General features: G+C 40.2%; 1 protein-coding gene across 1 annotated transcript; it reads right to left on the bottom strand.

Moving 5' to 3' along the window:
• Positions 1-2,530: 2,530 nt before the first annotated feature.
• On the bottom strand, positions 2,531-27,646 carry antxr1a (ANTXR cell adhesion molecule 1a). Its single transcript, XM_034148724.1, has 18 exons — positions 27,214-27,646; positions 24,267-24,338; positions 24,116-24,187; positions 23,512-23,593; positions 23,326-23,359; positions 22,624-22,703; positions 21,921-21,989; positions 21,244-21,324; positions 19,997-20,057; positions 18,700-18,798; positions 15,002-15,071; positions 14,807-14,885; positions 13,988-14,083; positions 11,076-11,117; positions 10,124-10,219; positions 8,875-9,042; positions 7,659-7,739; positions 2,531-4,191 (listed from the first exon to the last, which is right to left on the bottom strand). The coding sequence occupies exons 1-18, from the start codon at positions 27,369-27,371 to the stop codon at positions 3,778-3,780; spliced, it is 1,854 nt and encodes a 617-aa protein (XP_034004615.1). The 5' UTR covers positions 27,372-27,646; the 3' UTR covers positions 2,531-3,777.

Raw genomic sequence — 27,646 nt, forward strand, 5'->3', positions numbered from 1 at the left:
GTGTCTGAGTTAATTTGTTCAGAAGGTGCAGTTCATTATGTGCATTCTTGTGAAGGTGCCACACATCCTGACAAAGATGCCAGCAAACGTCAACATTTTATTAGAATGAAAACAGGCAGTAGAAATCAACTTATATTACATTATGTATGATATTAAAAGTTAAATAAATGGGTTCTTTTAAAATATACAAAGAGACCAGATGCATTCAGGAGCTGTGCATAGTGATGACATATCCCGAATGATTCAGAGTTACCAGTCACTCACAGTAAGGATTGAATGCATCCACATAAAGTCATGGTGGAGGCACTGGGTCTAAGCGGCGAGTTGCCAGGGTCAGGATGGTCATGCAAACAGAGCGTGAATGTTGGCAGAGATCAAGCCCGACACGCAGCGCTGACTTTAACCACCGAACAGCTCTCCCTCCTCCCCCGCACACACAGCAGCTGGCGTCTCTGAAGGTCTGATGGAGCCCAGGTGGAGCAGCTCGAGCGTCCATGTTGGTCCTGCCTCCTTCGTGAGAGCAGCACACCTGCCAGCGTGAGCCTGAGGAATGCATTCAGGCTCAGCAGGGTGGAGAGGTGAAACGGTAGCTGTCTAACCACAATGTCTTCCAGTGCAGCTGCAGAGTAGTTTCTGAAGCTGGCCACTGCTCTGATGAAAAACGTCCTCTATTCTCCAACCACAAAGAGCATTGTGGCTGTGGGTAGTTTAGCATGTAGAGAAAGCAGCGACTGAAGCATTTCAGGTATCATCCTCTGTGTTAAAGAAGACCAAACACTCACAGCTGCTTTTTGATGTCAGAGTGATTGGATAACGGGTAGCAGGTGTTTCAACCAACGAGATCTTCTGCGACATGGCTGAAGTATGCTGATGGAAACACAGCACAGGTGTTCAATAACGCTAACGATGGGTCCATAATATAGTGTCCAATTGAGCCACCAATGATATCCAAGAGCCTGAACACCTAAATGGATCAAAGGCAAAGCCATGTTTACGTGATTATCTACACCTGTGTTTTACTTCCAATAAGCCAAAATCTAAACTATTTAGTGGAAAATGGGAATGAGAAATCTGTTGTGTTTCTTCTTTTGGCACATCTTTTATTTATTTTAACTACACTGTAGCAGGACATGGCCACAGAAGCGGTTTTGCCCAGTTAGAGTGCAAGGTGTTTATATTTTGTCTATATCTGGACAAATCCAAATGAACACTGAGTTCAAAGTTAGGTGTGTTTCAAGAATGGGTGCTGCTCTAGGTTTGGGCTCGGTATGGCTCTACGACTGTTGTGATCTCATAGCAAGTGTGGCTGTAACGGTATACTGGTATCACTGTATAAGAAGTGACTTTAATGATATTGTGGATATTCGTTGAGTTTAACTACTGGGTGATCTCAGTGAACACATAGCCTATGAGATGATTTTTGATAATGTCATCAACTACGTAAACTAGACCAGACACTTGTGAATGTTGGTTTACCAGAAAAGCTGGCCTCACTTAATAGTGCTGACAAAGTCTGGAGAAAATCTTAAATGAACTGTCAGTCACTTATTAAGGTCTGTGGTGGTTCATCTCACATCTGAATGTTTCATACCGATGAAGAACTCCACCCAAATGTCTTCCTGAAGAATTTTTTTTTTTTAAAGGCAGCAGTCAGTATAACACTAGTGCCTTTGTTGTTGGGTTTTTATCAGGGAGACGTCTGTGTAATAGTTATGTGATGTAATGTTTATAAAGTATATGCTGGACATATGTGCTGTAATTCTTAACACAGCCTGGAAACAAAGCTGGCAGCAGACTCCAGACATCTTGCATTGGGTTTGTCTGGCATTGAATATTCACAACTTGATCTAAAATGTCCCTGCAGATTGTCAACATCAAATCATAATCAAAGTCATTTTCTTTGAAACATTCAGAAGCTGCAGATCGTTATTTCTCTCTGTCCTGTCCACTGTCCCCAGAATTTGTCGCAAACACTTTCCCTGCAGCCTGTCCACAATTCCTGAGGATTAAATGGTGTCTAATATTTTCCGAGATAGCTCACTCCGTTCGTGCATGTGACATAATGCAACATATGAACATCTGGGATTAGTTAGCCATGCTCTGCATATTCTGTTCTCCCTTTTTTTCCATCACAAAGAGGGAGTGAGGTGCTCTGTGCTCTTTGCAAACAGCCCCTGCCCACTGTGTAAACCCGGTGATCCCAGTGACAATATCAGTTTTCATTCTTACTGTTATATAAAGGAAATAGGAGGAAAAGTTAAATTAGAGTTTTACCATTATATCTCCAATTACTGTAGAATGAATGGCATGTTGTAGACATTCTTTAAAGCAACCTTATTATTCGTTCTGGTGTTTTCCCTTTCCTGTAGTGTGTTATATAGGTTTTTGGGCATGTGGTCTGCAAAGGCTAAAATATTGAAGTGGAGTTTTCACCCCCCATGTTTTCACATTGTCAGCAAGTATATCACAATGGTCTACGGATGAGTAATTGTATTTAAAGAGAAATATAGAAAGACAGAATCCACTTCAGTACATTTCAATTGTTTACTTTCATTTGAAGGAGACAAAGTATTCGACTGTATCGTGACATTCAAGACTCTGAGGAGCAGGAGCAATCTGCACTGAATTTAGCAGAAACTCATATTAACTTTTATTTAATTTAAACTTGACTTTTTATGGCCCATGAGACAGCATTGCTTTCATCATGTTCCATGCTTGGAGGAACTAAAAGCACCTTGTGCAAGAAAACAGATGATTCTGTTTAAGTTGATTAAAATGTCACAATACGTAAAGTAGACTAGCCTCTTTCTATTTGACACACACGCAAGCATCTATCTGCACACACATGGTTATATCAAAAGTATTGTTTAGATAAAACCCTTTTGCTAGAGGCCATGGGTGGAAGATGATGCACAGCTTTTCCCTGACTCTTTATCCACACAATAGGTGGAGCATATGCAGCGATCACAATCATCTTGGTAAGGTTAATTTAAATCATTCTTTACTCTGATGAGCACAAACAAGGCCCAGATGTGACCCACAATGTTTACTATGGCATAAAAAAAAGTTAAAATAGGTTGCATTGCTGTTTCAATACGCTGAACAATCAGCATTTTTTTTCTAACCTCAAAAATGTGTCTACTCGACAATTAAAAACAAATAAAAAATGCATTTATGTTGTATAAAACAAGGTAGAAATGTTATAAAAAGAACAACTTAAACATTATTGCATGCAATCGCTCAACATTCAAGAGTACAAAAATGTGGATTTTCTGATGCTTCTAAGTCATCCTAAATGTGTTGTATCTGGAACATTTGCAACTTGAGTCTCTTATCAGGAAATGTTACAGACACATACTTTAGTGTAATGATCATTTTGAACATAATTTCCTCCTTGTACAGAGGCTTCAGTTCAAGTTCCTGTGCTTGTTCAGGATTCGTCCAATCGTGCGTGCGCATGCAGGGGACAACAGGGCCTGCAGCAGCTCCGAGGACCATGAAACAAATGTCTTTCAGCCGGCCTGCATGACCTCATTTTTGGGGAATGTTTGTGTAATTCAAGCATCAGCAATTGCACTGTTAGTCTTAGTGTGTACACTGTAGACAAACAGCTGAAAACAAGTCCTCACTGATTCAACTTCACAAGGCAGGAAGGCTAAAGCCCACGCTCACAGGTCCTCGCAGGTACAATCAAGGGTGGTCATGTGCTGATTGTTGAGGGGACTCAATGTCATTTATAAAATCCTTTAAAATTCTCCACCCTCTGCTCCCAGAGCTTTACAGGCCGGGGCGAGGTGGAGCACGGGCAGGTGGAGGGGCGCGTCCCGGAGGAAGTCCCTGAGGAAGAGGAGGCAGGGAACCAGTGGGGGAGGCGGAGGGTGGGGGGGTGGGAGGAAGGGCTGGAGGGTCAGGTATGTGCAGGTTGGTCAGAGGAAGAGCCCGGGTAGGAGGTGGCGTGTAGGGGGGAGGCGTGTTGGGAGGGGAGCAGGTGGGAGGAGGGGTGGGAGGCAGCAGTGGGAGGCTGGAGAAGGAGAACGATGGAGATGACGGGGGGCTGCTGGGGCTCGGAGGGAGGGTGCCCTGCGGGGGAGGGGGGCTTTTGGGAGGGTTGTAGATGGGAGATGGGTGCTGGTTGTAGTCTCGGTAGCCAGGAGAGGGAGACTTCATGCGGGTGAAGTTCATGCATCTGCCCTGAAATTCGAAAGCAGATTTTAGAGGAACATTTAGTGACATAATAAAGTTATAATATAAAATAAGATGTCATTATTTTTTCCTTTGAAGGGCCTTATTATGCTTTTTGGGTTTTTCCCTTTCCTGTAGTGTGTCTTATTGGTTTTAGTGCATGTTAATGGTCTGCAAAGATACCAAAGTTCCCTCCAGAAGAAGCTTCTCTCTGTTGGGAGACTTTTTAAACATGAAAGCATCTAAACATGTAACATCAGAGGCACACACATGAACCTGAAGATACATGAGCATAGTATGGCATCCAAAAGAGGGTTGTATTTGGATTTCAGTCATTCTATGGTCAATTATCCCCACACAACATTTTCAATTCTCACATTTTTTTATCTATCCTATATTTAACCGGATATCTCCTGCAAAGGAATCCAGGTTTTATGATGGGCGGCAGGTACATATCGTGTCATATACAAGTACAAATGGGAGCGGATAACAAAACAACAATAGGCACGAATGCCAAACATAAATAGGGTTGTATACATTATCAGATATGTTTTTAATAATCTGTAGGACCTACTATGTTAGTCACCATTCACATTCAGACAACCATATGTGGGGATACATATATCTTTTAACTGTTCTGTAGGCTTCTCATTTACCTCTTTTGTCAAAAATATTAACTTCATAGTCTTGGAGCTTGGAAAAAGTAATTGCTGCTTGAAATAACACACACCTTTTTCGTCTTTCACAGCTGTATAGAAGATCTAAAAATGTCCCTTGCTGCGTATTGTCACAATTCGCATGGACTGATGAATCCAGCAGATGGTTCTGTGACTCGCACTTGAAGTCTTTCCAGTTGTCCACACACACCTACATGACTGTTTTAATGTAAACACACCTCTACGAATGCTCTATTTCTTGATTAAAGCTTTCAGGTTTATCTAGTGTGCTCTACTCAACTTGACCATAATAACCTGCCATCGCTCTCCCCCTGTCCAAACCAATGTGAGGTCATGCTAAAGAGACGATCATATTCCAGAAACACGCTCTGCCCTGGGAGCAGCTGCAGGATCAGGGAGTAGCTTTGGACTGATAAGAGATGACAGCGCTGCTCTGTGCCTCTCATTAACCAGCGGGGCCAAAAGACCTCTGATAGAAAACCCAAAAGGTCTGTCAATCCTGATCAAAATAGAGAATTATCGAGAATTGTTTAAAGATGTCTAATGCATTTTTGTTCCTGCTGTGTGCCCTGTTTGATTCCTTCACTAATTACTGAACACACTAGTTTTGAGAGGCTCAGATATTTACAACACATGACGGGAACCTGACTCCCTCCCACCACTGCATTCATTTAGGGGAAGTTAGTCTCCTAATTGCAAGCAGAGCGAGCTTGTTTACTGCGAATCATCAAGGATACTAGCCGTGCTGTTTTTCCAGTGCACTAATGAAGGGCTTAATGGAGTGGAGGACTCTCTGGTGCACTTCAGTGTCAGAGTGGTGTGTTAGATGGACTGAGTGTACTGGGGGAGAAAAGCAAGGGATGTGACTGTGAATATCATTTCATTGTTTCAATGAGAGTTAAGTAGTTTCACCTTCAAGCCTGCTTACATAAACTGAGTATTTTGATACTCCATTTCTGCATTTAATGTCAAATACTAACTGCATGTGACCTGGAACCAAGACACACTGGCCTTGCTGACTGTTCGGCAAGTAAACAAGAGATAATTAAATCTATCTGAAAAGATGACAAAGCTTATATCCTAGCCAAACTCATATTTACTGTAATGCAAACATCTTTTTGTCACCATATCAGAACAAGGATATTATTGCCAAACATACATTACTGCTTCAAAGTGGATTAGATGTGAGTATCAAATCAATAATGGGCAGGATTCCTAAAAGGAGTCCGCAAAACAGATGTCCTTTAATACGCTGAAAGGACACTAGGACACTGTTAACATGCAGTAGATGAATGTTGTGATGAAGACAATGCAAGAGACACATGTGCAATCACATCTGTAATGAAACAGGTGTGTGTGTGTGCGTGCGTGCGTGCGTGCGTGCGTGCGTGCGTGCGTGCGACAAACAAAATCATTTGTTTGTAGCCCTTACATCTGTTACAGTCCACATATGTATACATTATTACAATAAGCAATATTTTATTTAACATTCTTTTTTTTTTTACATAGTCTACTTAATTAGAATTTTTACTTGCTAAATGTTATCACTTGCGCAAATGTATGTCCTTTTTATGTTATGTCTCAAGTAGTTTCCTGCTGTCCACTTCTGTTGTACATTGCACTTTTGGAGAATGTAATGATGCCAAAGTTTAAATCATAGCCAAACATATATTTATTGTAACGCAACACGTTGTGGTACCATATCAAATTTTAGTTAGACAAGATGTTGTTGTCTGCTAGTTTATGAAACACGTTAAAATGAACACTTACAAAGTCTGACATCTTTAAAACACTGTATGATTCTGTGGCATACAGTCAGTGTATCCCTTACTTATCACACATCACTTGTCACTTTTGCACTGTCTGCACCATCACATCAGATAGACATATGTGATTACATCTATTGCGTAGTTTAAAGCACATTGCCAAACTACACTATATCATAGTTAGTATCTCAAATATCATAGTTAGTATCTCAAATAAATCAAATGTTAAACGGGGCAGTGTTATTCCTCCTCTACCTGTGTTCCTGTGGGTTAAAACCGCAGCACTTGACGATGATAATGACTTCTCTGAGCCATGACCACATGAGTTTAATCCTTCCCAATTCAGCTATATACTCTTCTTGACTTCTTGAGTGTCAAAGCAGCTGTGTGCTATTCAGCTGTGGGAAAATAATAGAAAACCAGCTTTTCCCCAAACTATTAAAGGCCTGTGTTTAACAGCTGACATTGCTTTTTAGGATTGTTTGTACATTCACAATTGATTGAACCAGACTACATTTAGTATAAAAAACTAGGAAATATGTGAAATGGACAGTTGGCAAAACATGTGAAAGTTTCTGCTAATCTTTTTTGACTTTGAGGGTAATGGCTGTCTCACTCAGGGAAAGATGGAGCAGTACATAAACGCTTGTGGGTAAGGGATTATTATATACAGGCTTCCCTCAGACTTGTAGATCCCAGAGTCTCAGACTTCATGTCAGCTGCCAACTGTACAGGTCATCACGTTGTTATCCCCCCCCGCTACAGCTGGCCCGTGAAGAATTACATTTTCATAATGACTTCCCCAGACGTCTTTACATTGCAGTGCACTGTATTCAGTCTAAATCCTAACTCACCGCAGGTTTTCCCATGAGCCTCTACGCTGTGCACAATTCATTGCTAACAGCTGGTTCATTTTCTCAACATTTTCAGATACAAAATAATCTTGTCCGTTGCCAAATGCTGACACACAGCCCAGGTCTGACGTCAGTGTGCACGCTTCATGCTTGATTGTGCAGCTTTGAGTTGTTCTTACCTTGTCACCCGGGTGAGGTCTCATTACAGACACACGGTCGTAGCCTTTTCTTAAAAGCACCCACAATGCATCCAGTTTGCTCTAAGGAAAAAGAGAAGAAATCGAACTTTGAAACCAATGCAATGATCGTAAATGACCTTTTATTCTTAAGATGCAGTTTCTGCTATCAATCGATTTGTTTTCTCTCCTGGTCACAGCTCTAAACCTGACCTAACTGCAGTGAAATGACCCATTTTATCCAATTCCTACAGCCACTTCACAGTGACAAACTCAATGGGTTTCAGTTCATTGTGAGCAGACTCTTCATAGTTTTTCAACAGTAAATACTTTGAGGATAAGGGCAGCTGTTTTCCCTCACAGAACTGCTGGCTGTGCAGCTCTGCTCCCTGGAGGTCAGTCCAACAGGAGTCTGGTTCCTATTATCAATCCCCCGCTGACTGCTGGCTTCACAGCGACTCCTTTAACCCCTGCTGGTCCTGCAGGATGGGACTGTGTGCCAATAGTCACCTTAGCACTAATACCTTAACACATCTCATGCTAATTCCACTGCAGCATGTTAATAACTCTATCCTCAGCCACATTATCATGGAGTAATTTGTTACAGATGTTTCACTTCATGCAGTACACTGGAAGAAAAAAAACCATTTGTCTCAGCAATGCTATTAAACAACCATGAATGCTTTGATTAATGAAATGTAAGCTGAGCTGCTTTCCCTGACTTCTTCAAACAATTATCTCCCAAATCCTCCTCCATTTCTTTTTTAATGTTGAGCAGTTGAAACTCATCAGTCCTTATCATTTGTTGATAGCACACATATCAGTTTACAGTCCGCAAGTTTACAAAGTATTGCAATAAGCCGTACTTAATTCTAGTGTACGGTATTTCCTTTTCCATTCTGTTTTATATGTTCAATTGTACGTGTACATAATCTACTTCTCCATGCATCTTCACTTGCACCTTTGTGGCATTAGCACTACTCTCTTGCACTATCTTTGTCTGTTCTTCCTTTTATGTCTTGAATATATTGCAAGCTGTACTGAAGCAAGAGCCTGAGACTTAAGATATGATCATTTTTCATTCATCCACTGTACGATTCAGCCTTTGAATCTTGAATCCTGTATGTATGTGCCCTTTTTAGATGTTGTCAACGAGGACGTTTGAAAGAGCATGTGACCAAACACATCCTCCTCCTGGCTGTTTCTGTTGGTTTCGTACCTGGATGGGTGAGTACCACTTCCTGGGCCCGGGGGGTTTCTGCATGCCGTTGTTGAGGACCCGCGTCGGTGCGTCCACATACTCCTGATCAGGCATCTTCACTTTGGCATTTTTGGCCTTTTCCAGCTTTGCTCCTTCTTCGGTGGACCCTTTCTCCCCCCAGCGGACCTGATCATATAGCATAAGGAGGGTCAAATGACGGTATTGCGGCAGTCATCTTTCAAACAAAGTGCCGCGAGGGACTAAACAAGAGAAAAACATTGTGGACGCGCAAAAACTCAGTCTTTCCAACAGTATGCGTTTGACCTTTTATTTTTAAAGCAAAAGTTCAATAGTCCATATCCATATGTATATTGTTTTATGCGTGCATGCGTGCGTGCGTGCGTGCGTGCGGTCAACAACAATTGTCCTTCTCCAGCTCACTCCCCCTCCATCTATCACAAAATGCGCAGGTAAAAGCAACTGGATATAACCGCAAACGTCACCACACAAATCCTTTGACACGCCCACCACCTATAGTGACTCAAAAACATGTACCGTAATAAACACAGAAAAAATACTTCAAATGTGGCTCCTACAGACGGTATCATACAAAACATCTAATGTTGTACGTAAGTGAACATTTAGGGGGAAAAGGGTTCATAATTAGGGCGGTAACAATATCAGATTTAACTAAACAACTAACGTGGCCAATTTATTCATGCTAACAATTTGATAGAGATATCTATAGCACATTTGTTTGAAAATAATTAGCAATGCTATTAGTCAACTTCATCTTTATATTTGTTGATTGTGCGCTCTATTTCTCTTTTTGGATAATTAATTACGCTTGCATGTATACGTGTATGTAAAGAAAATGTGTAACCCTAACCAAAGTTAAAACTGATTTAAAAAGGACTTTTACAACATTAGGCATATCAACATGATATCAATACTTTTTTTTAACTTCTTAAATATCACGGTTATAGGCAATGTTAATACACCTAGCAAGATGGGTATGATTATGAATCTGTTTGAAATATATCGATAACGCTTCATTTCAGTGAAGGGCAATTAGTGAAGTGAATTTCATTTAAAGCGTTAAACTTTTTGAAAGTGTTTCGATCTTAAATCAATCAACTCTAGAGATGCTTTCAGCAACCCAAATGATAAACATGTAACATCTCAGCATGTCGCTTCTATGGTTCCTATCCTTTTGAAATAACACCAGAATGTCTTTTTTGAATACATGAGATTTTCTTGATCTCACCTCCATCCTTTTAATTCCCCCCACTCCTCTTCCTCCGTAGTAGGATGCATCCACCGTCGGCCATTTCTTCTTAGGGCCTTCAAAGTCTTCATCATCCTGTGGAGAAGTGACAGGAAGTACATGTTATTATGATATCATTAGAAATAAGCCATTTGACAGGCTAGCTAGCTAGCTCAAATTAAAGCACCATAAAAGGGAAATGTGTTGTTTTTACATGAATGGGTATATGAGCTACTATTAATGCCCTTTAATTGGTCAACAGTAAATACTTCTTTCTCCCCTCTTAACTCAAATCTCTTCTTTTTGTGCTGGTTTCCGGATCAGAGGAAATCACAAAGCCAACTTGTTATGTTTTAGTACTTTATTAAACCCAGTCTGACTCATAATCTAGCAGGATGTCAGACATAATGAATAGTGAAAGTTCTCTGTGAGGCCTCGGTTTTCATGCAGTCTGCTTTTGGAATAGATTTACCAGTTAAACCTTATTTTCATTATATTTGGTGCAAATAAATGCCGTCTGATGCATCCCACAGTTGCATGTCAGCTTATACTCTTATTGCATTGTGAGTGTTAGCAGTCAAAATGTATTTTAATGACATGATTGTGTTGATGTTATTCGTCAGTTTAATTTAATTTAAAGTCCAAAGAACTCCAGTGGAAGAGATTTGGAAAACATGCATTGAAAACATGCAACATAATGAATAGGAAAAAAGCATTTAGGGTCAGGATTTCACTGTTGTTCTAAGAGGGCGTTAACTCACATTGGATGAATGACCAAATGAGTAAAATCTGAGTTTATTGCCAAGAAGGGAATTACGCCACATGGTCATAGAGGTTTCGAATGTCCGGATAAACTGAGGACTTACACAACCTAAACATTGGCAGCTGTCTAATTCTTTAATAATGAGCTTTTCTCTGGAATCACAAGAAACAATGACGATGGCGCTCCTACCGAACTCTCCTCCTCCACAGGAGGCGGGGGTTCATGGATGATCTGTGCAGGGGGGGAAAAGAAAATAGCATTGGTGGAATATTGTGATACGTCAGAAAACAATGAAAAGTCACACATCTATCAAACGTTTTTTTCGTAGGATCTGCATGTCACAACTATGACATCCTACGTGTGCAACAAGAGGGTTGCACAACAACACATGGCTGGGGAGTTGTTTGTTCCTACTCTCTACAGGGTTCTTACGGTCATTCAAAACCTGGAAAAGTCATGGAAATTCAAAATGCTAATTCCAGGCCCTGGAAAAGTTATGGAAAACAATATTTTCCCCAAAGTTTTGGAAAAGTCGTGGAAATGTAACTAAAGTTGCATCAAATATACTTTATATTTTATCTAATCGCCGAAATAGTAATACTATAATGATAATAAATACTGTATGGTATAGTAATTAAACGTAAAATGGCATTTAACTGTCGAGGTATTTTGCTGGTGAGAGATTTTAGTTGATTTAGCCTGTAGGAGCTAGTAAGCCAACTATTGGATTTGTTTTAGATAGGCACAACATGTTTCATATGCAGACCTTATTTTCCTGTTCCATGTTAAAATAAACCATTTTCAGTGGTACCGCTGAGAAAGAGTAATTTTTTTGGTCATGGAAAATTAGGTAAAGATCATGGAAAATTAGGTAAAGGTCATGGAGAAGTCATTGAAAATCATGGGTGAAAAAGTGTATGAACCCTGTCTCTACTTCACAAGCGATGCACTGACACAGAAAGGCACAGTTGGCCTGAGGTTATTGATTCGGAGAAGGAAAGAGTTACATGCTCATAAATACTGTATTGTTTGCTCTTCCGTTCTATAAGAAGCAATATTATCCATGAAATTGTATAGTAGCCTACTATTTATACTTAATACATATGTCTGCAGCTGATTAACATCACATAAACCTTTATATTTGAACATACAGTTTAGTCCGCATTATGCTCTTGTGTCTTTCCCCTTCTTCACATGAGCTGTCCGTGTGTTTTTCATCATATAAAAAGAGACAGTTTCTTTTACATTAAATGCCCTTGGCAAATTAAGCGATTCTGATTCTTATTTGGGATTTTCCTCTGCGCTTCTCCAACCCCTGGCACACCAGACTATTCCCCATGGTAACCTCGCATCGCTTTCCTAAACAGAATCACCGCACAGACTTGAATTTGCAACTTCATAGATGAAAAAAGAAAGCAAAAGGGAGGAACAGCCTTGTTGTAAAAGCGGACATTTCTGTTTGGCAGCTCTCAACTTTCCCGATCCAGCGCTGGAAACATTGGACTGGATCTTGCAGAGACTCCAAGCTTTTCATTTGAAGGAGAATGCAGATTCTGACAGCGAGCGTCGATGTGAGATATTGCGATGCTGGCAGGTGGACCACTGTCTAAATACTGGCAAATATATTTTCCTCGAGCATTTCCTCTTTTTACTCTACCTAGAGCAGATGGCTGTCATAAATATACCAATCATAAAACCTTTTTTATTTATGACGAGTTATCTTGCGACCAAAAAGTAACAACCAAAACCGGGTATTTAAAGCTTTGGTTTCCACATCACCAGCTGACAATTCTAACTATTACTGATGGAGTATTTCTTTTTACCAGTTATAGTCCTCCAGTGAATAAACTACAGTAATACCGAGAGGTGAGACTTGGAGGTCACCGGCTGTGACCTACGGAAACACAAATTATTTCTACAACAGCATAATTACTTAAACACACAATGGCCTTGACCTCGTCTGGCTGTGGACTAAATTCAGCTGCAGGGATTAAAAAAGACCATTCACCCACACAGACCGTAACTTTCTCACCATGGTCATGATGTTCAGGTTAATGAGATGCCTTAGAGGGCGTCAGCCATACAAAACAAACCTGGAAAATACATTTCTCTGTCCAAATGTCTGCAAGCAACAAAGCATTCCATAAGTGTTTGAAGCTACCTACATCTACATCTGTTCATTTTATAGAGGGAAGACCAGAAGATATCTGTAGAGCAGCATGTGTGCACTGGTGTTTAAAGGTCACCTATTATGCAAAATCCACTTTTTCACATCTTGTATACATAAACATGTGTACAAGACTGTGTAAAGAGACACTGAAAGTTTCAGGGAAAAAAGATTCTCTCACTTTTTGTCCTGATCCATTTATATAAAAACCTGTCTGAAAATGAGCTGATCAGATTTTGGCCACTTTATGATGTCATAACGATTCTTTGGCTTGTGTAACCATTAGCCAATCACCCACCAAGGAAACCCCCCGCCCACCTTATCACCTGAATCTCCTCCGAGAGCACCATTGTGTTCTTTTTAACCAAATATCTCTCAGAGGGGCGTGGGGAGTTGCTTCTTATTTTTCATCTAAAGTAACAGACAGAGAATCAGCACTTTTGAAACAGGGCTGAAACAGAGGGGATTATGGGATGCTGCAATGATCGGTTTGGTGTTTCAGCCAAAAACTTAGAAGAATAGAGAATTGGAGGGATGAAACCCCTCTTTAATGGTCACACATGCAGAGCACACAGTGACATTTGGCCTCTGCTTTTAACCCATCCTAGTACCAGGAGTCTAGTACTAGGAGCAGTGGGCAGCTATTGTACAGCGCCCGGGGAGCAATGGGAGTGGGGGGGGAGGGGGTTGTCCAGTGCCTTGCTCAAGGGCACCACGGCAGGGCCCAGGAGGTTAACTGGGACCTCTCCAAGTAGCAGTCCACACTCCATATTTAGGTCTGTTTGGGGACTTGAACCGGCGACCCTACAGCTCACAGTCCAAGCCCCTACTGACTGAGCCACTGCCAGACTTCAAAGATATGTTTTGTATATATCTGAGACCTATAATATATTGATGAAAAACAGTATAATAGGAGACCTTTAAGAGAACTCACCACAGTGCAGCAGAGAGGCCAGAACCACCAGAGGAGAGCCAGGATCAGGAGCAGCATCAGGATGAGCAGCGCTATGGCCAGGATGGTCCCATCAGACTGTGACAGAGACAGACACGTCAACACAGACTCTCTCAACATTCAGAGCATTAACATCAACCACTTCAGTAGGCGTAATGCTTGTTTTGGCAAGAAATCTTTTGGTTTTGGTTTAATCTTCCATGGAATCAGTACTTAATGACTGTGATTCAGCTTCTACTGAAACACTTAAATTGATTTGCGTCTGCAACGTTAAGTATCTGCCAATACAGATACCAGTCTGATGTCTCATGTCCTTTTTCTTTTCTTAAAAACCTAAGCTGCTTATGATACATTTGTATGGATGCAAACAAATGTATGGCAATCTAATTAACCTTATCTTTAAACTCTGAAACTAATATACTACTTCCCTAAAGGACTAAGTACAAATCTTACAACCCGACTCACTTTGCAATACTGCTAAATCTCTTTGGTTACACTTTTTCACACACAGAATCCTTTGTAGCTTTTTTGATTGGTCAACAATTTTTAAACATTCACAATGAAATGTAAAATTCAACTTTCTGTTTAAACCTGAGAGTTTAGAAAAAGAATACATTTGTTTCAGAAAGTTTCAGGTTGAATCTTTTTTGTATTCCTCCGATAACCAATCATTTCGAAAGTATAGGACTATTGGATAACAGCATCCTTACTTGTTAATGCTTTTTTTACCAGTTTAAATGCACCATTACCCACTATAATATGCCTTCAAAGCTATAAGCTGGTACATTAAATTCTACTCACACAGCCCACAGTGGTAATGGTGACCGAACTGGAGATGAAACTGAGACCTTCGTTCATACTGACATAAAGGTTTGCTGCCCTGCAAAAACAAAAGCAGTAATGTCTCAACTGTAATGTTTGCGGTGTCTTAGAAAAAACAGAGTAGCTGGTGTCATATGAGAACTCGCATACATTTTCACATATTAAAATACTCACATTCCTTCATCTTGAAGTACTGGTGCAGTGCAGAGAAGATATGTATCTTCCACAATCAAGGGCTTCACCACTAAAGAAAAAGAAGGGTGAAAAGAAATAGAAAAACATTCAGTAGTTTTCCTTGACATATAACAGCTCCTGAAACCGTTTTGACCGCAAACCATGACCTGAATCACCTCTCAGAGTGTGTCATTGTTTAGCCTAATACAGCGTAAGTTTATAGAGTGAGAATTGCCACATATGCCACATGCCTGGTAACTTATTTTATTATTTTATTTATTTATTTGACAGGGAACAGTGCACATTGATTAACATTTCTGTAAATGTGCCAGAGTTAGCCAACAGGCTATTTTTCATCTGCAGTCCCTGGACAGATGTTGAAAGTCATCCTAAAAAAAATTCATTTCAAATGACAGGTAAATACAATCAGTAAAACAACATTCAACATAGATGCTTATATAATGATAAAAGCATATATAAAAACATAAAAACAAAACAAAAATACATATTCACAAAGCAGACAGATAGCAACAGGTCAAGGCACATGTGTACAAACAGAGCGTTGTAAAGTGCAGATTGTGTCAGTGTTGACAGAGCTGATTTTCCACTAACCATGTTTTTAAATTAGATTTGAATAAACGGCAGGTGTTTTGTTCTCTAATCGTTACTGGGATTGAGTTCCACTGTTGTGCAGCTTTAAAAGAAAATGAAGAATGGCTGAATGAACTCTTCCTTAATGGAACGACGCAATCTCCTCTTGTTGCAGCTCTCTTGCAATTGAATAAGTAAACAGTTTACAGTTAAATGATGTCACATTTCTAACTAACTCGATAAACACACTCTCAGAGAGGCGTTTCTGCTTTGTTTCTTCTTTGTTTCTTCTTTGTTGTCTACTGTCTAAAGACATCTGTATGACACTCAGAAACACCACCACAGCTTTTGATTCTTCAGGGAAATCTAGTCGTCTCCTTATCCAGCTGGCTTTTAGTAAAGCAGCTCCAACAAACATCATCGGCCAAGCCTGTCTGTTTATCCTGGCAGGAGGGGAGCATACCCCAGAACTGAGGAAATCAACACGAGCAGCCGCATGGGCCTCGACCGCTCTTCTTTAAAAACACAACGCTGCATGGAGTGGACGGGTGTGGGTTGGGCGATCAGCGCTGCCAAAAACTTGTCTAGATAATCCTACTCTGAGTTCATCTTTGAATCAACCTTGTACTCAGACTGGCCGTACAGCATGACGAAAAGGCCTGAGAGTCTTCTAAAAGTCAAACAACAGCAGAGTCCAGTAATGCGCTGGTGGGAGCTGATTCTGCACATTTCCACTGTTTAAACCCCTCGAGGGTAAAATGCTGGCAAACCATCTAGAGTTCATGTCAGGATGTTTTATCGGACTGTTTGCTCTCTTACCCCAAAGAGAGGTCATGTTTTACTGTGAGGAGTAGACAAGACGAGTAGCAAGAGTACAAATGTAACCATTTAGTTGATTTAAGTAACTGCTTAAAATGATGGCAGATGTTCAATCTCCGAGAATATTTATTGAGAGGGTCAAAGGTCAATTTACAGTTGCCTTTGGTGAAGAGTTTGCATTTTCCAGACTCCCAAGGAGAAGTACAAATGTTTGGCTTATTCACTGTCTTGCCAGCTGATAATATCTAATCCACTGTCGGTAAATAAATAATAAAGAAGCTACAGCCCTGCGATGGTTAGCTAAACATAAAAACTCAAACAGCTAGTCTGACTCTGTCCAAAGGGACCATATTATGCAGACTAACATCCTATAGTTAAAAAAAAGACATTTAAACATGGTTTTACACATGATTGACTATTTCCTGGATGGGAGCGATACTTCCTGGAATGGATAACTATTAAGGCGAGACAGAAACCAGTTAATATACCAAATGTATGTTTTACATTTCAAATTTTGTGAATATTAAACAAACAAGGTATTGCTAAGCTAAAAAGATGCATATATGTCTGTCTTTACAGCTAGCTTAAACAGAGCTAAACTAGCCATTTCCCCTTGTTTTTAGTCTCTGTGCTAAGCTAAGCTAAGCTAAGCTAGCTAGCTGCTGGCTGTAGCTTCATACCTAACATACAGGCCTGCGATAGGTACCAATCTTCCTATCTTTATTCAGCAACAATAGCAATGTTGCATTATATCTTTGAAGTATTGTGTCCCATTTTTAAACTTAAAATATTATCCATGGCAACATCTGTCAACAAAACAATGGCTAGCTAACGACAGGGCCTGCCAAATCCCAGCCCGCCTGAATGTATCTGCTGCTACTTTTTCCTGGAGACACAAACTCAAACATCGATTCATCTGCTGAACACATGCATTTACATATTACTGCCTTCTGTTTTACCTTTTCACCATATTTGCGAAGTATACGCAGAGGGCTTGAGGGGGAGAGCAAAGATGAACAGTATTAGAGAGAAGAGAAATAGTTTCCTTATAGCCAATTTATCTGAAGGCGAGCGTACATTTTTTTCATTTAAAGTTTCTCTGACCAAATTCCAGAGGATTGTGTTTAAGCAATTTAGAGAAGTGAATGAATCTGGAATATACAAGTATAATGGGATTGACATAAGGAAATAGTTTTGCTCAAATTACTTCCATGTCTGCTGTTTGTCTCCAGGAAGTTTGATGATTTATCACACTTGAAACTAATTCTGATTCTGAGTAATTGTAATAATAATAATACAATTAATACTGTGAAAATGTCATTTCAATTGCAAGATGCAATCGTCATACTTTCAGCTCCTTCTCATAGTCAATTCATACGGCATGTGCGCTATCATGCATACAAAATACCGTATGAACGTGACAAAGCAGAAATATGGTTAACCCTAATGCAAGATGGTACTAAACTCCAAACAGACCACTCGGATAGAAGCAAAAAAGGCTGACAGCAGGAATGTCCTGCATAAAAAAAGGCTAATAAAATTCAATATATCAGTCAGACTGATAAAGACATGGACGCACCCACATGCCGTCAGATTGAAAAGATAAAAGCAAGTTTGCCACCTCTCCCTTTGAGCAGCAGACATGTTGCTGGTGAATATTGTGCTTTGTAATTAGACCAGCACCTCATAAAGCTCTTGTGGCATGCCTGGTAGGAAGTGGTTTTAACATCTATTACAGTAGGCCACCAGTAAAAAACCTTTTCCTCCTTCTGCCTCGTGTGTGGTACTTATTCTCCTTTATCTCGTGTTTCCGGCAGTAAAATTAAACGTGTGCTGTTCATAACATAAACACGCAACCAGTAACACGAGTAGGCCTGTTTGTTTGATCCCAGATTATTCCAGCTGTGCGGCTGACTTGACTTTCGGGAAGAACGGTTATGTTATGTAGATGCACACTCATGTGCTCAGCTTTTTTGATGTGATTAGCTTAGAGTAGATGTGTATTGAGTTTAAGATAAGATAAGATAAACTCTTTTGATCCCAATTTGGGATAGCAGCATCTAAACAAGAGTATTACATAAACAGACATAAATAGAAAAGAGAAACATCTCAAAATAGAAGAAAAAAACACAACTAAAGACTAAAATATATTCATAATATTGATAGTGAAAGATATATATTTGAAGACTATCTGTACACTATGAACATTACAGCTGACAAATATAAAAGTAGGACATTGAAAGTGCATGAAATAGGAATATTTTTTAAGAAATGGTTCACTAACTCACTCTTAGTAAGGGTGTCGTTGATGCGGAAGCTGCATCGGACCTTATCGACGTTGCTGGCGTGTAGAAACCCATTTCCTCTCACCACTACTTGGAAAGACTCTGAGGAAAGACAGGAGAAACACACACATCTACTGATTGGCTTGATATCTGGTTTAAATTAACACGAAAACATGTCATCATGTAAGAACAATATGTGACACTCTCAACAAGATCTGGTCGTCTTGGCAGAGAGAAACAAACACATGTGAGTATTATGCTCAACACATGTCGTAATAAGACCCTCTGACAGTAACATTATATTGTGATTTAATCAATTGGCTTCATGAACTGAAAACTGGGGACCTATTATTGTCAGATCTATTAATGTCTAATCGTGTCTACTAAAGCTGCAGCATAGTTTAGAATTATGCCATTATCATTATATTACAGTTATGTTCTGTTCTGCAGAACTATGTCTCACGAATTGTGATTTCTTTATTAGAGTTTATTCACAAGATATCTGACATGAATTTCATCACTAGATCTTTTTGACCCCAAACTTAAAGGGGACCTATCATGCAAAATGCACTTTTGTACGTCTTTTATACATACATGAAGTGTCAGAAAACACAACCCTCTCTATTTTCCTCCATACCCAAATCTCTAAAAAAGGGGCTGCAACGGATCTGATAAAAACTGATCCAGATTTGAACACTGTCCTGACGTCAGGACGGTGGCGCTACGGCTAACTCCACCAATCAGGAGGAGACAGCCACGGCCATTGCCGTTCGAAAGCGCTGGAGACGCTGTAGTACATATGCCAGGCCTGTAGGTGGTGCTGTTCTCACATAATCAGCCCTTGCAAAAACAGTGCAAATTGAGCGAAATGAGTCATGGCTAAAATGCATGATCTGTTTGGTATTTTGAAAAAAAAAAAGTATAAATATGCCTTATATAGGTATGGTCCTACACTATATTATTCAAATATAGCATGATAGGTCCACTTTAAGTAAAGTTACTGTATTTAGGATTACATACTGTACATGTATTGGCCTGAACATGGCTTTAAAGCTAATGTTTTTTCATATATTGCTCATATAACAACATATAAATCACAAAATGATTCCTTGTTATGTGTTTTGCATCACCTGTTTCAAATGTGCAAGCATAATTTGTAGCAAATGGAAAGATTACCATAGATACATAAGATTTTAACATTTAACATACAAGGTCAACTATGATGTGCTACTGTCTTGATTTATGTATTAAGTTGCCTAATGAGGATGAAATGGGGTATGGTCAATCATCTTTGTCTTACCTCCTGCACAGATACTAGAGGGCTCTGCAGCCAGGATCTCAATACACGACTTCTTCAGGATCTGAGGAGAGGAAAAACACATTTGAGTAAGTAGCCAGCTATTCTCAGATGGACAAGAAAATATAGTCCTTACTCGTGAATTCATTGCAATTTGAGGATAATATTCTGGTATTGTTATTTAGTGTGTTTGTCTTGCAATCTTCTACACTGAATGTATCACAAATAAATAATTATGTTTCTGTGGAATTGTTAACAGTTAAGAAAATACACATGTTATTTAAAGTGCAAGATGCCATCTTCATATTTCAGTGCCTCTACATAGCTAATAAGTACTCAATAATGCTTAAAAACACAGTATAAATGTAAGAAAGCAGGAAAGATGGCTAACCATTATGCAAGATGGTACTAAACTCTTCAGGAACAACACATTTCAGCATCCAGCAGTCAAATAACAGACGGACAAGAAGACTTTTAAATATATAGTCCTTACTCACATCTTCAGTTCAATTTGAGTATAATATACTGGTACTGTTATGGAGGATATTTGTGTCGCTGAGTGGCTGGTTTTAGCCACACCTCTGACCTTTATGTGCCTATAAATTAACCTTTTGACACTGGGGTCTCTGGTCTTGAAGTTTCCGTCTATTCTCATTTGTCTTTTGCAGATTTATGTGTACTCACTGCTCTCCTGGAGCATACCAACTGTAACCTAGAGTACTAAGAAGTCTGATTTATGACCCACTGCTCAACTCACATACATGAGAAATAACAGCTTTCAGTTTGATGTAAATCTGATCCAGATGAGCTGTCTGACCTTTGACCCTGCTCAACAAACAGTGAAAACAGACCCTCACAACAAGCAGGTTTTTGGCGTCTTAGAGATACAGATAAGCTATGATCATATTTGGATAGACGTCTGCCGCGTTGATCAAAAGCAGGATAGTCACAGTCGCAGCAGGTTTTCCTGAAAGTCTGTCCCTGGCCGGGCTCCATGGATGAAATCATTTATCTGGATTTAAATCAATTTTGTCTTATTTTCTGTTTGCTGCCTAATCAGCGTGACGACATAATAAAGAGAAACTGATGGGAGCGATTACATGAAGTACATTAAAGCAAGATGATTTATTGTGGTCCTCTAAGAGACATTACTTTTGTAGCACTCCACAATGGTATTATTGGTAATATTGTCAACACAACAACAACAAGCGCTGTTTGAACATTTTAGAGAAAAATAACTAAGTGCTCACCGAGTCGATCACCCCTTGCAAGGCTTCAAATCCATCATTTACGGGGAAGACATGATCCTTGCTGTCAGCAATATTTGCCAGCTGGAGAGGAAACAAGTTATCACAATCACAAGAGACAACTGCACCCTTATTTATCCAACACACAGATTTAGTTAAGCTTACAGCATAATTGATAACAGGAGTGGCTCATATGATATTACCTCATTTCCTAGAGTAATAAGACAAGTTAATACAATCCCACGCTACATAATGGAGGAAAGAAAATTCTTCTTGATTCACACTGTAATCATTACTCTACCAAAAACAAGGATGCTGTATAAAGTGGATATAAGCATTTGATGTGCAGCTAATGTCCTTTTTGGAAACATTGACTTCCGTTCACTGGGAAGAGAGTTTGAGTTTTGAAGGCTTTGAAGTGTCTCATGGTTTTATAAAGCGTAATGACTAATATAAGTGGCCTATTCGCTTTTTTAAATGGGGAAAAATAGGCCTTTAAGTAATGTAGGGCACTTTATCACCACTAAAACACTGTTTAAAATCATTTCTAAGGTCAATATTTTTCAAAAGGTTTGATTTACAAAGCTTTAAATTCCCACTTGTCCAACCATTCAACTCCCTTACAGCTTCGACATCATGATAAATTAAGGTACAGACTCAAACAAAACAAAAAAGCACACCTGTGTCTCATTGAAGTCCTTCACCCCCACGCAGTAAACCGAGGCACCCAGGCTTCGAGAACGGTTCGCCTGTTAAGTTTTACACAGATTCACAGCGAAAACAGGAAAAAGCTCAGCACCTGGTTTTAATTACACTTTTGCATTGCATAACATCATCCAAAACAATCGGAAAATGCAAGTGAAATTGTGCATCACCATTCGTGAATAATACTATTGAGACGTCATATATATATATAAAACACCAATGTCACACGGATGCCTGAAGGCTAAACGGAAAACACAATCTATATCATAGGTTTATAAATTGTAATGCCTGTGACTAATGGTGCTGACACTGGCTTCAGTAAGACCTCCCACGGCCGTAAAGTGGACATTTCCAGCTTCTGGAAACGTCACCCCACTATATGTCTGCCGTCAACATGTGTGTGAGGGCTCTCAAAGCTGATTAAAGCCTCAGACTCTCACACACCTCAGAGCCTGAATGGTCCGGGGAGGAAATAAATCTTTAGATCCCAGTGCAGATGTGAGGAGAACGACTGGGCTCGGATGTATAAATCTGACGCCCTGACCCCAGTTTTCAAAGACTGAAGTAAGAGGATCAAAGCGGTGATGTATAGGGTGTCAGTGTTTGATCTGGTCCATCACACGCGCAGCCTCACCTGGTTATAATTTGTGTGAACCATTCAGCCTCTCTTAATCTCACCTCTCTCTCAGCGTAGTAGAAAAGATCCTCGTGCAGCTCTCCATCTGTCAGAGCTATGATCACACTGGCAGTGCGATAACCTGCAGACAGAAATAATTCACTGCTGAAATATCAAACTGTTATCTTATCTTATTTAGCAGAAAACCTTATTAAGATTGCGGCTATTTTGTAGTATGTCCTAATCTACTTGCTCTTCTGTTTTATGAGTTACATCCCTGAAGGCTTCCAGTTTTAGAATAAACACATTCATTCATAAAGGTAGGAGTCGAAAAAAAAATCGTCACTTAAGCTCTATATTTTTCTCATACTGCCTGTGCTGCAGCACCTCTTTTCACCCTCTGTCTGAAACCAGAGCCCAGACTGCTCTGATTGGTTAGCTGGCCGGCTCTGTTGTGATTGGTCAACTGCTTAGAGATGTCCCGCCCCTTAGCCTATCACATACAGTGTGTTGAAGCTGTATTCCAATAGAAGCGTGAGTGTTACAAAGAGCTGTCATTATGTTACGGAATTAAACAATGGAGGCGTTCAGGCGAGTGTGTGTGTGTGTGTGTGTGTGTGTGTGTGTGTGTGTGTGTGTGTGTGTGTGTGTGTGTGTGTGTGTGTGTGTGTGTGTGTGTGTGTGTGTGTGTGTGTGTGTGTGTGTGTGTGTGTGTGTGTGTGGGGGAGAGTTTTTGTGCTGTGCTTTTTGTATGTAATACACACCTTCAGTGTTTCCATAATATATCTGCTCACTGGCCTGTGAAAATAGAAAACAGATTTTAAATATTAGACTGTATATCTCGTAGCATCAAGTGTGTCTCGATCCTCTAACACAACAACCATTTAGCCATGTGTTGTTTGTTTTAAAGTGGAGGCCAGAAGAAATTAGAATATGCAGCGGCTTCTCACCCTCAGGATGCCTTCATGCATGAAGGTGTCTCCTCCTGGACGAACGTTATACAGCTCCTCCAGACCTCGACGAATGAGATCCCTGATCAAATGACAGACGACAAGGAAAATCACATTGTTGATGATACTATCTATTTAAACATGTTTATTTTGTCAGATTCAATTGTGAAACAACTTTTGAGCACATCCAGAAACTGTGAACATAATAGCTTCCATAAGGGCGGCAACAAAAAAACAGCAATGTAAAATAAATTGAAACAGTATTGGTTTGAATTGGCTTGAGAAGCTGTCACGCAGATAGGCAGGAAATGAACCCTTTGTAGGATGAGACACTTGGGAAGCAGTGAACCAGTGAAAATGTTATGTGACACTCTGATGAGAAAGGATTACACATAAACTGCCCACCAAGTGTCAAAAACCACATGATGAAGTCGTTGTCCAGACCGACGACACTAAAGAGGGATCGCAGGGAGGGAAAGTATCTGTCTGGAAACTTCCTGGTGATAAACATTCAGAGGGATTATAACTGTGTCCAAATCTGGCATAGCACTCATTCCTCTCAGCTGCATGAGCAAAGGATTACTTTGAGAGGATCTGCACCCACCTGTCTTCTGTCAGGCGCATCAGGATCCGTCCCTCAGTGGAGAACACAATGAAGGACATCCGCAACTGTGGACTAAAGGCGAGGAGAAGAGAACCACATACTGTTAGATCAGTGGTCATTTCTTTTTCAATGGCAACATTAGGATTTTTACCTTATGAATCTATGAGCTAGATGTTCAACAAAGTTGTAGATTTCTGTCCAGTGATGCTGCACACTCCCAGATCTAGGCAGAGAAAAGCCAAATGAGTAATGTGAGGATGTCGTTTCAACCACTGCTGTGCATTTATGTGACATGACCTCTTCTCTGTGCTGCTGTTGGACTGTTGTCAATAGACCGAACAACAGGGCCCTGGGCACAGACATTTAAAGGGCCATAAAAGCCTCATAGGAGCAAGACCCTTAGCCTACAAAATATGTTAAAATGATTAAATTACGTCTATTAGAAGTTAGTACATCTGTGTTTCCTTGTAGGTATACTGCTTCTCCTTAGATGAAGCATGTTTTGCGTCTCTTTGTAATTGTTTTTTGTATTCTTGTGGCCATTTTATGACGTAACTTTTCATTTTTCGTCATTTTGCATCTCTTTGCATCGTCTCCTGACGCTTGCGCCCCTAGGTCTGCCTCTCTTGGACTTCTTAAGGCTACTTCTCACATTAAACAGTTGGTTTAATGTGAGAAGTAGCAGTAGTGCATTGCTCCTGAGATTACTGTTAACATCTGTATAACACACCTACAATGAAACCAGATTGTAGTTATTGGTTCTGGGTGTATCAGTGTTGATGTAAATCATCTTACACTGTATTCTCTCTTCGCTATCTCCAATTTGACCCGGTGGTGTCTCACACACTTTTATTTGACATTTCTACTGGATTTTTAGAGACACAAAGTCATGTGTATCCTGCTCAGTTGTTGTTAGGAAATACAGATGTGGGGATAAAACATTTTGGAGGAGAGAACTTTATAATGACTATACAGTTGAATCTGGTTAATTAACAACAGTTTGCAAGCTTGCATGAATCGTTGTTTATGCTTATCAAAATGTATTTTAATTAAAAACTCCACACCCCCTGCAACAAAACACCTATTTTTCCATTGTTACCACCATGACACAAGTCCAAGCACAAACAGCACAGCAAACAGGCTGAAAATCTGAAACATCTGGATGTAATAGAGAAAGAGCAGTGCAGAGACAAGGAGGAGGGAAGAGGGATAAGGAGGATACAGCAAGAGGGCATTGAGGGCACTTGGAGGACATCACTGCTAAAAGGAAGCTGAGCGAACTAAGAGAAAAGACAGTCAAATGAAAGCTAAAGGAACAGCTACCTATGAGCTACACAAATGTAGTATACATGAGTGTCGCTAGAACATGGCTCATGCTCACAATGACTCTGTATTATACACAATTGCCTAATTTCCCCCATGAGAAAACAGCAGTGTGCCTGGAGGTGGCACTGACATTTAATGTAGGACAACTGGAAAATCCATCACCATATCTGGAGGGAGTGTTATAAGAGAGCGGGAAATGTCAGACTCCTATCTTCCAGTTAAGAAAATGGTGAGTTGCATAAGACATTTGTTGTTGATCTAGTTGGCAAACCTTTTTGGCTGGTGGTGGGAAAAAAGGATTGAAAACAAGTTGTGTTGAGCAAGGTTTGCAAACCACAAATGTCATAAGGTGAGCAGTCTGTTAAAGTCCAAAAGCAACAGCCTGGGTGAGTCAGTGACAGAGGAGCTGTTTGCATATTTATCTGCAGCATTAAGTACTTTATCTTGGATGTCTAGTCAGGGAAATTCATGTAAACATGGCTCATATACCATGTTGACCCCTTTTGAGAACCGTAAACAGTTTTCACTTGACTGGCTTTCATTCCTGTTAAGCTCAATTTGGGCATGGACGTTTTACATTACATTACATTACATTTAGCTGACGCTTTTATCCAAAGCGACTTACAATAAGTGCATTGGACCAAGAAGATACAAACTTGAAGAAAACAGAATCATATAAGTACATCAGGTTTCATCGAGCCAAAACATTTCAAGTGCTACTCAACTAGCTTTAGATAAGCCAGTCCTTTATTAGTATATAAGTGCTTTGTTAGTCATTTTATTGCTCGAAGTGGAGTCGAAAGAGATGAGTTTTTAGTCTGCGCCGGAAGCTGTGTAAGCTTTCTGCTGTCCTGATGTCAATGGGGAGCTCATTCCACCATTTTGGAGCCAGGATAGCAAACCGACGTGTGTTTGCTGATGGGAACTTGGGTCCCCCTCGCAGTGCGGGTGCAGCGAGCCGTTTTAAACCCGAATACATTATATTTATCCCCCAATAACTGCAAAAAACGACCACATTAAGTGAGACTTATCATCAACATGTTATGAATATGATCCCGTTTATGTTCACTCTGGTAGTTTTGATGAGGTGGCCATGATGCACAGCTGAAAGTAAACTCAGCGATTACCAAAAAACAGGTAAGATAAACATGGATGTTTCTAAATAAAGACAAATGTATCCAACTTGGATGGGAGGCAAACATCCTGTCCCTCACGGATACACAGAGGACTCAAAGAAGATGAGGAGATAAAAAGATGCATTTAATGGCGAGCATTTGTGGATAAATAAAGCCCACGTGGAAAATGTTTGTTAATGAGAATGAACACCAAAACAGCTGCAGCCTGCAGGATACTGAGGAATGGGGGACACTAATCAAAGAGACACATGCCAAGCAGAAATGCATATCAAGGTAAAGCAATGCATCCTCAGTCCATTCATCCATATTCGCGCATGACATGGCACCAGGGGGCGTAACCAACAGTAAGAGGAAGGACATTATGTCATATTTTGTTGTCACCATGATGGGAGAAGCACCGGAACTACAACAAGAATAATGCAAATGTGTTTATGCATTAAGTGCCTTTTTTAAGCAACAAGCAAAAACAGGTGAGTGGAATATTCAAGTTATACTCAATGAGGTTAAATACATGTCCTATTCAACCTGCTATATTAACTGCTGTTTGTCATAGACCTTAACATAAATGGCACTGAAACCATCCCATCCATCCTTCCCCTCTTAAGCAACTCAGGTAAAGCGTGACCGTGAACTCACTTGTCCAAAACAAAGTAGAGATCAAAGCTTCCATAGCATGAAGACGGCCCGTCCTGCCTCCGGTCCTGGTTCGGTCCAGCACTAGCAGCAGTAAGAACAACCAGCGCAGCACCAAACAACACTGCCAACCAGGAGGTCCTACTCCACCATGAAGGCATTATTCCAGCTGAGGAAAAGCTCCTAAAACCAAGACAAGTGAATGTAAGGAAGTTGCAAAGGGAATCCTCCTTTGAGATTCTTCTTTTAATCCTCCACAGGTGTCTTCAGTATGAAAAGAGGCAGTAATCCAAAGTTGAGCAATGAGTTGAAGTGGAGGGGAGACAGAAATCATGAGTGTTGTGGGTCTCTCTGCTGTTGTTGGGACCCTCTCATCACACAGCGTGCACAAAGATGAGAGGAGCTCCACCACCTCACACTTAATCACAAGACAGTG

Source organism: Trematomus bernacchii, unplaced genomic scaffold (assembly GCF_902827165.1).
Source record: "Trematomus bernacchii unplaced genomic scaffold, fTreBer1.1, whole genome shotgun sequence".
In the NCBI taxonomy this organism is placed as follows: Eukaryota; Metazoa; Chordata; class Actinopteri; order Perciformes; family Nototheniidae; genus Trematomus; species Trematomus bernacchii.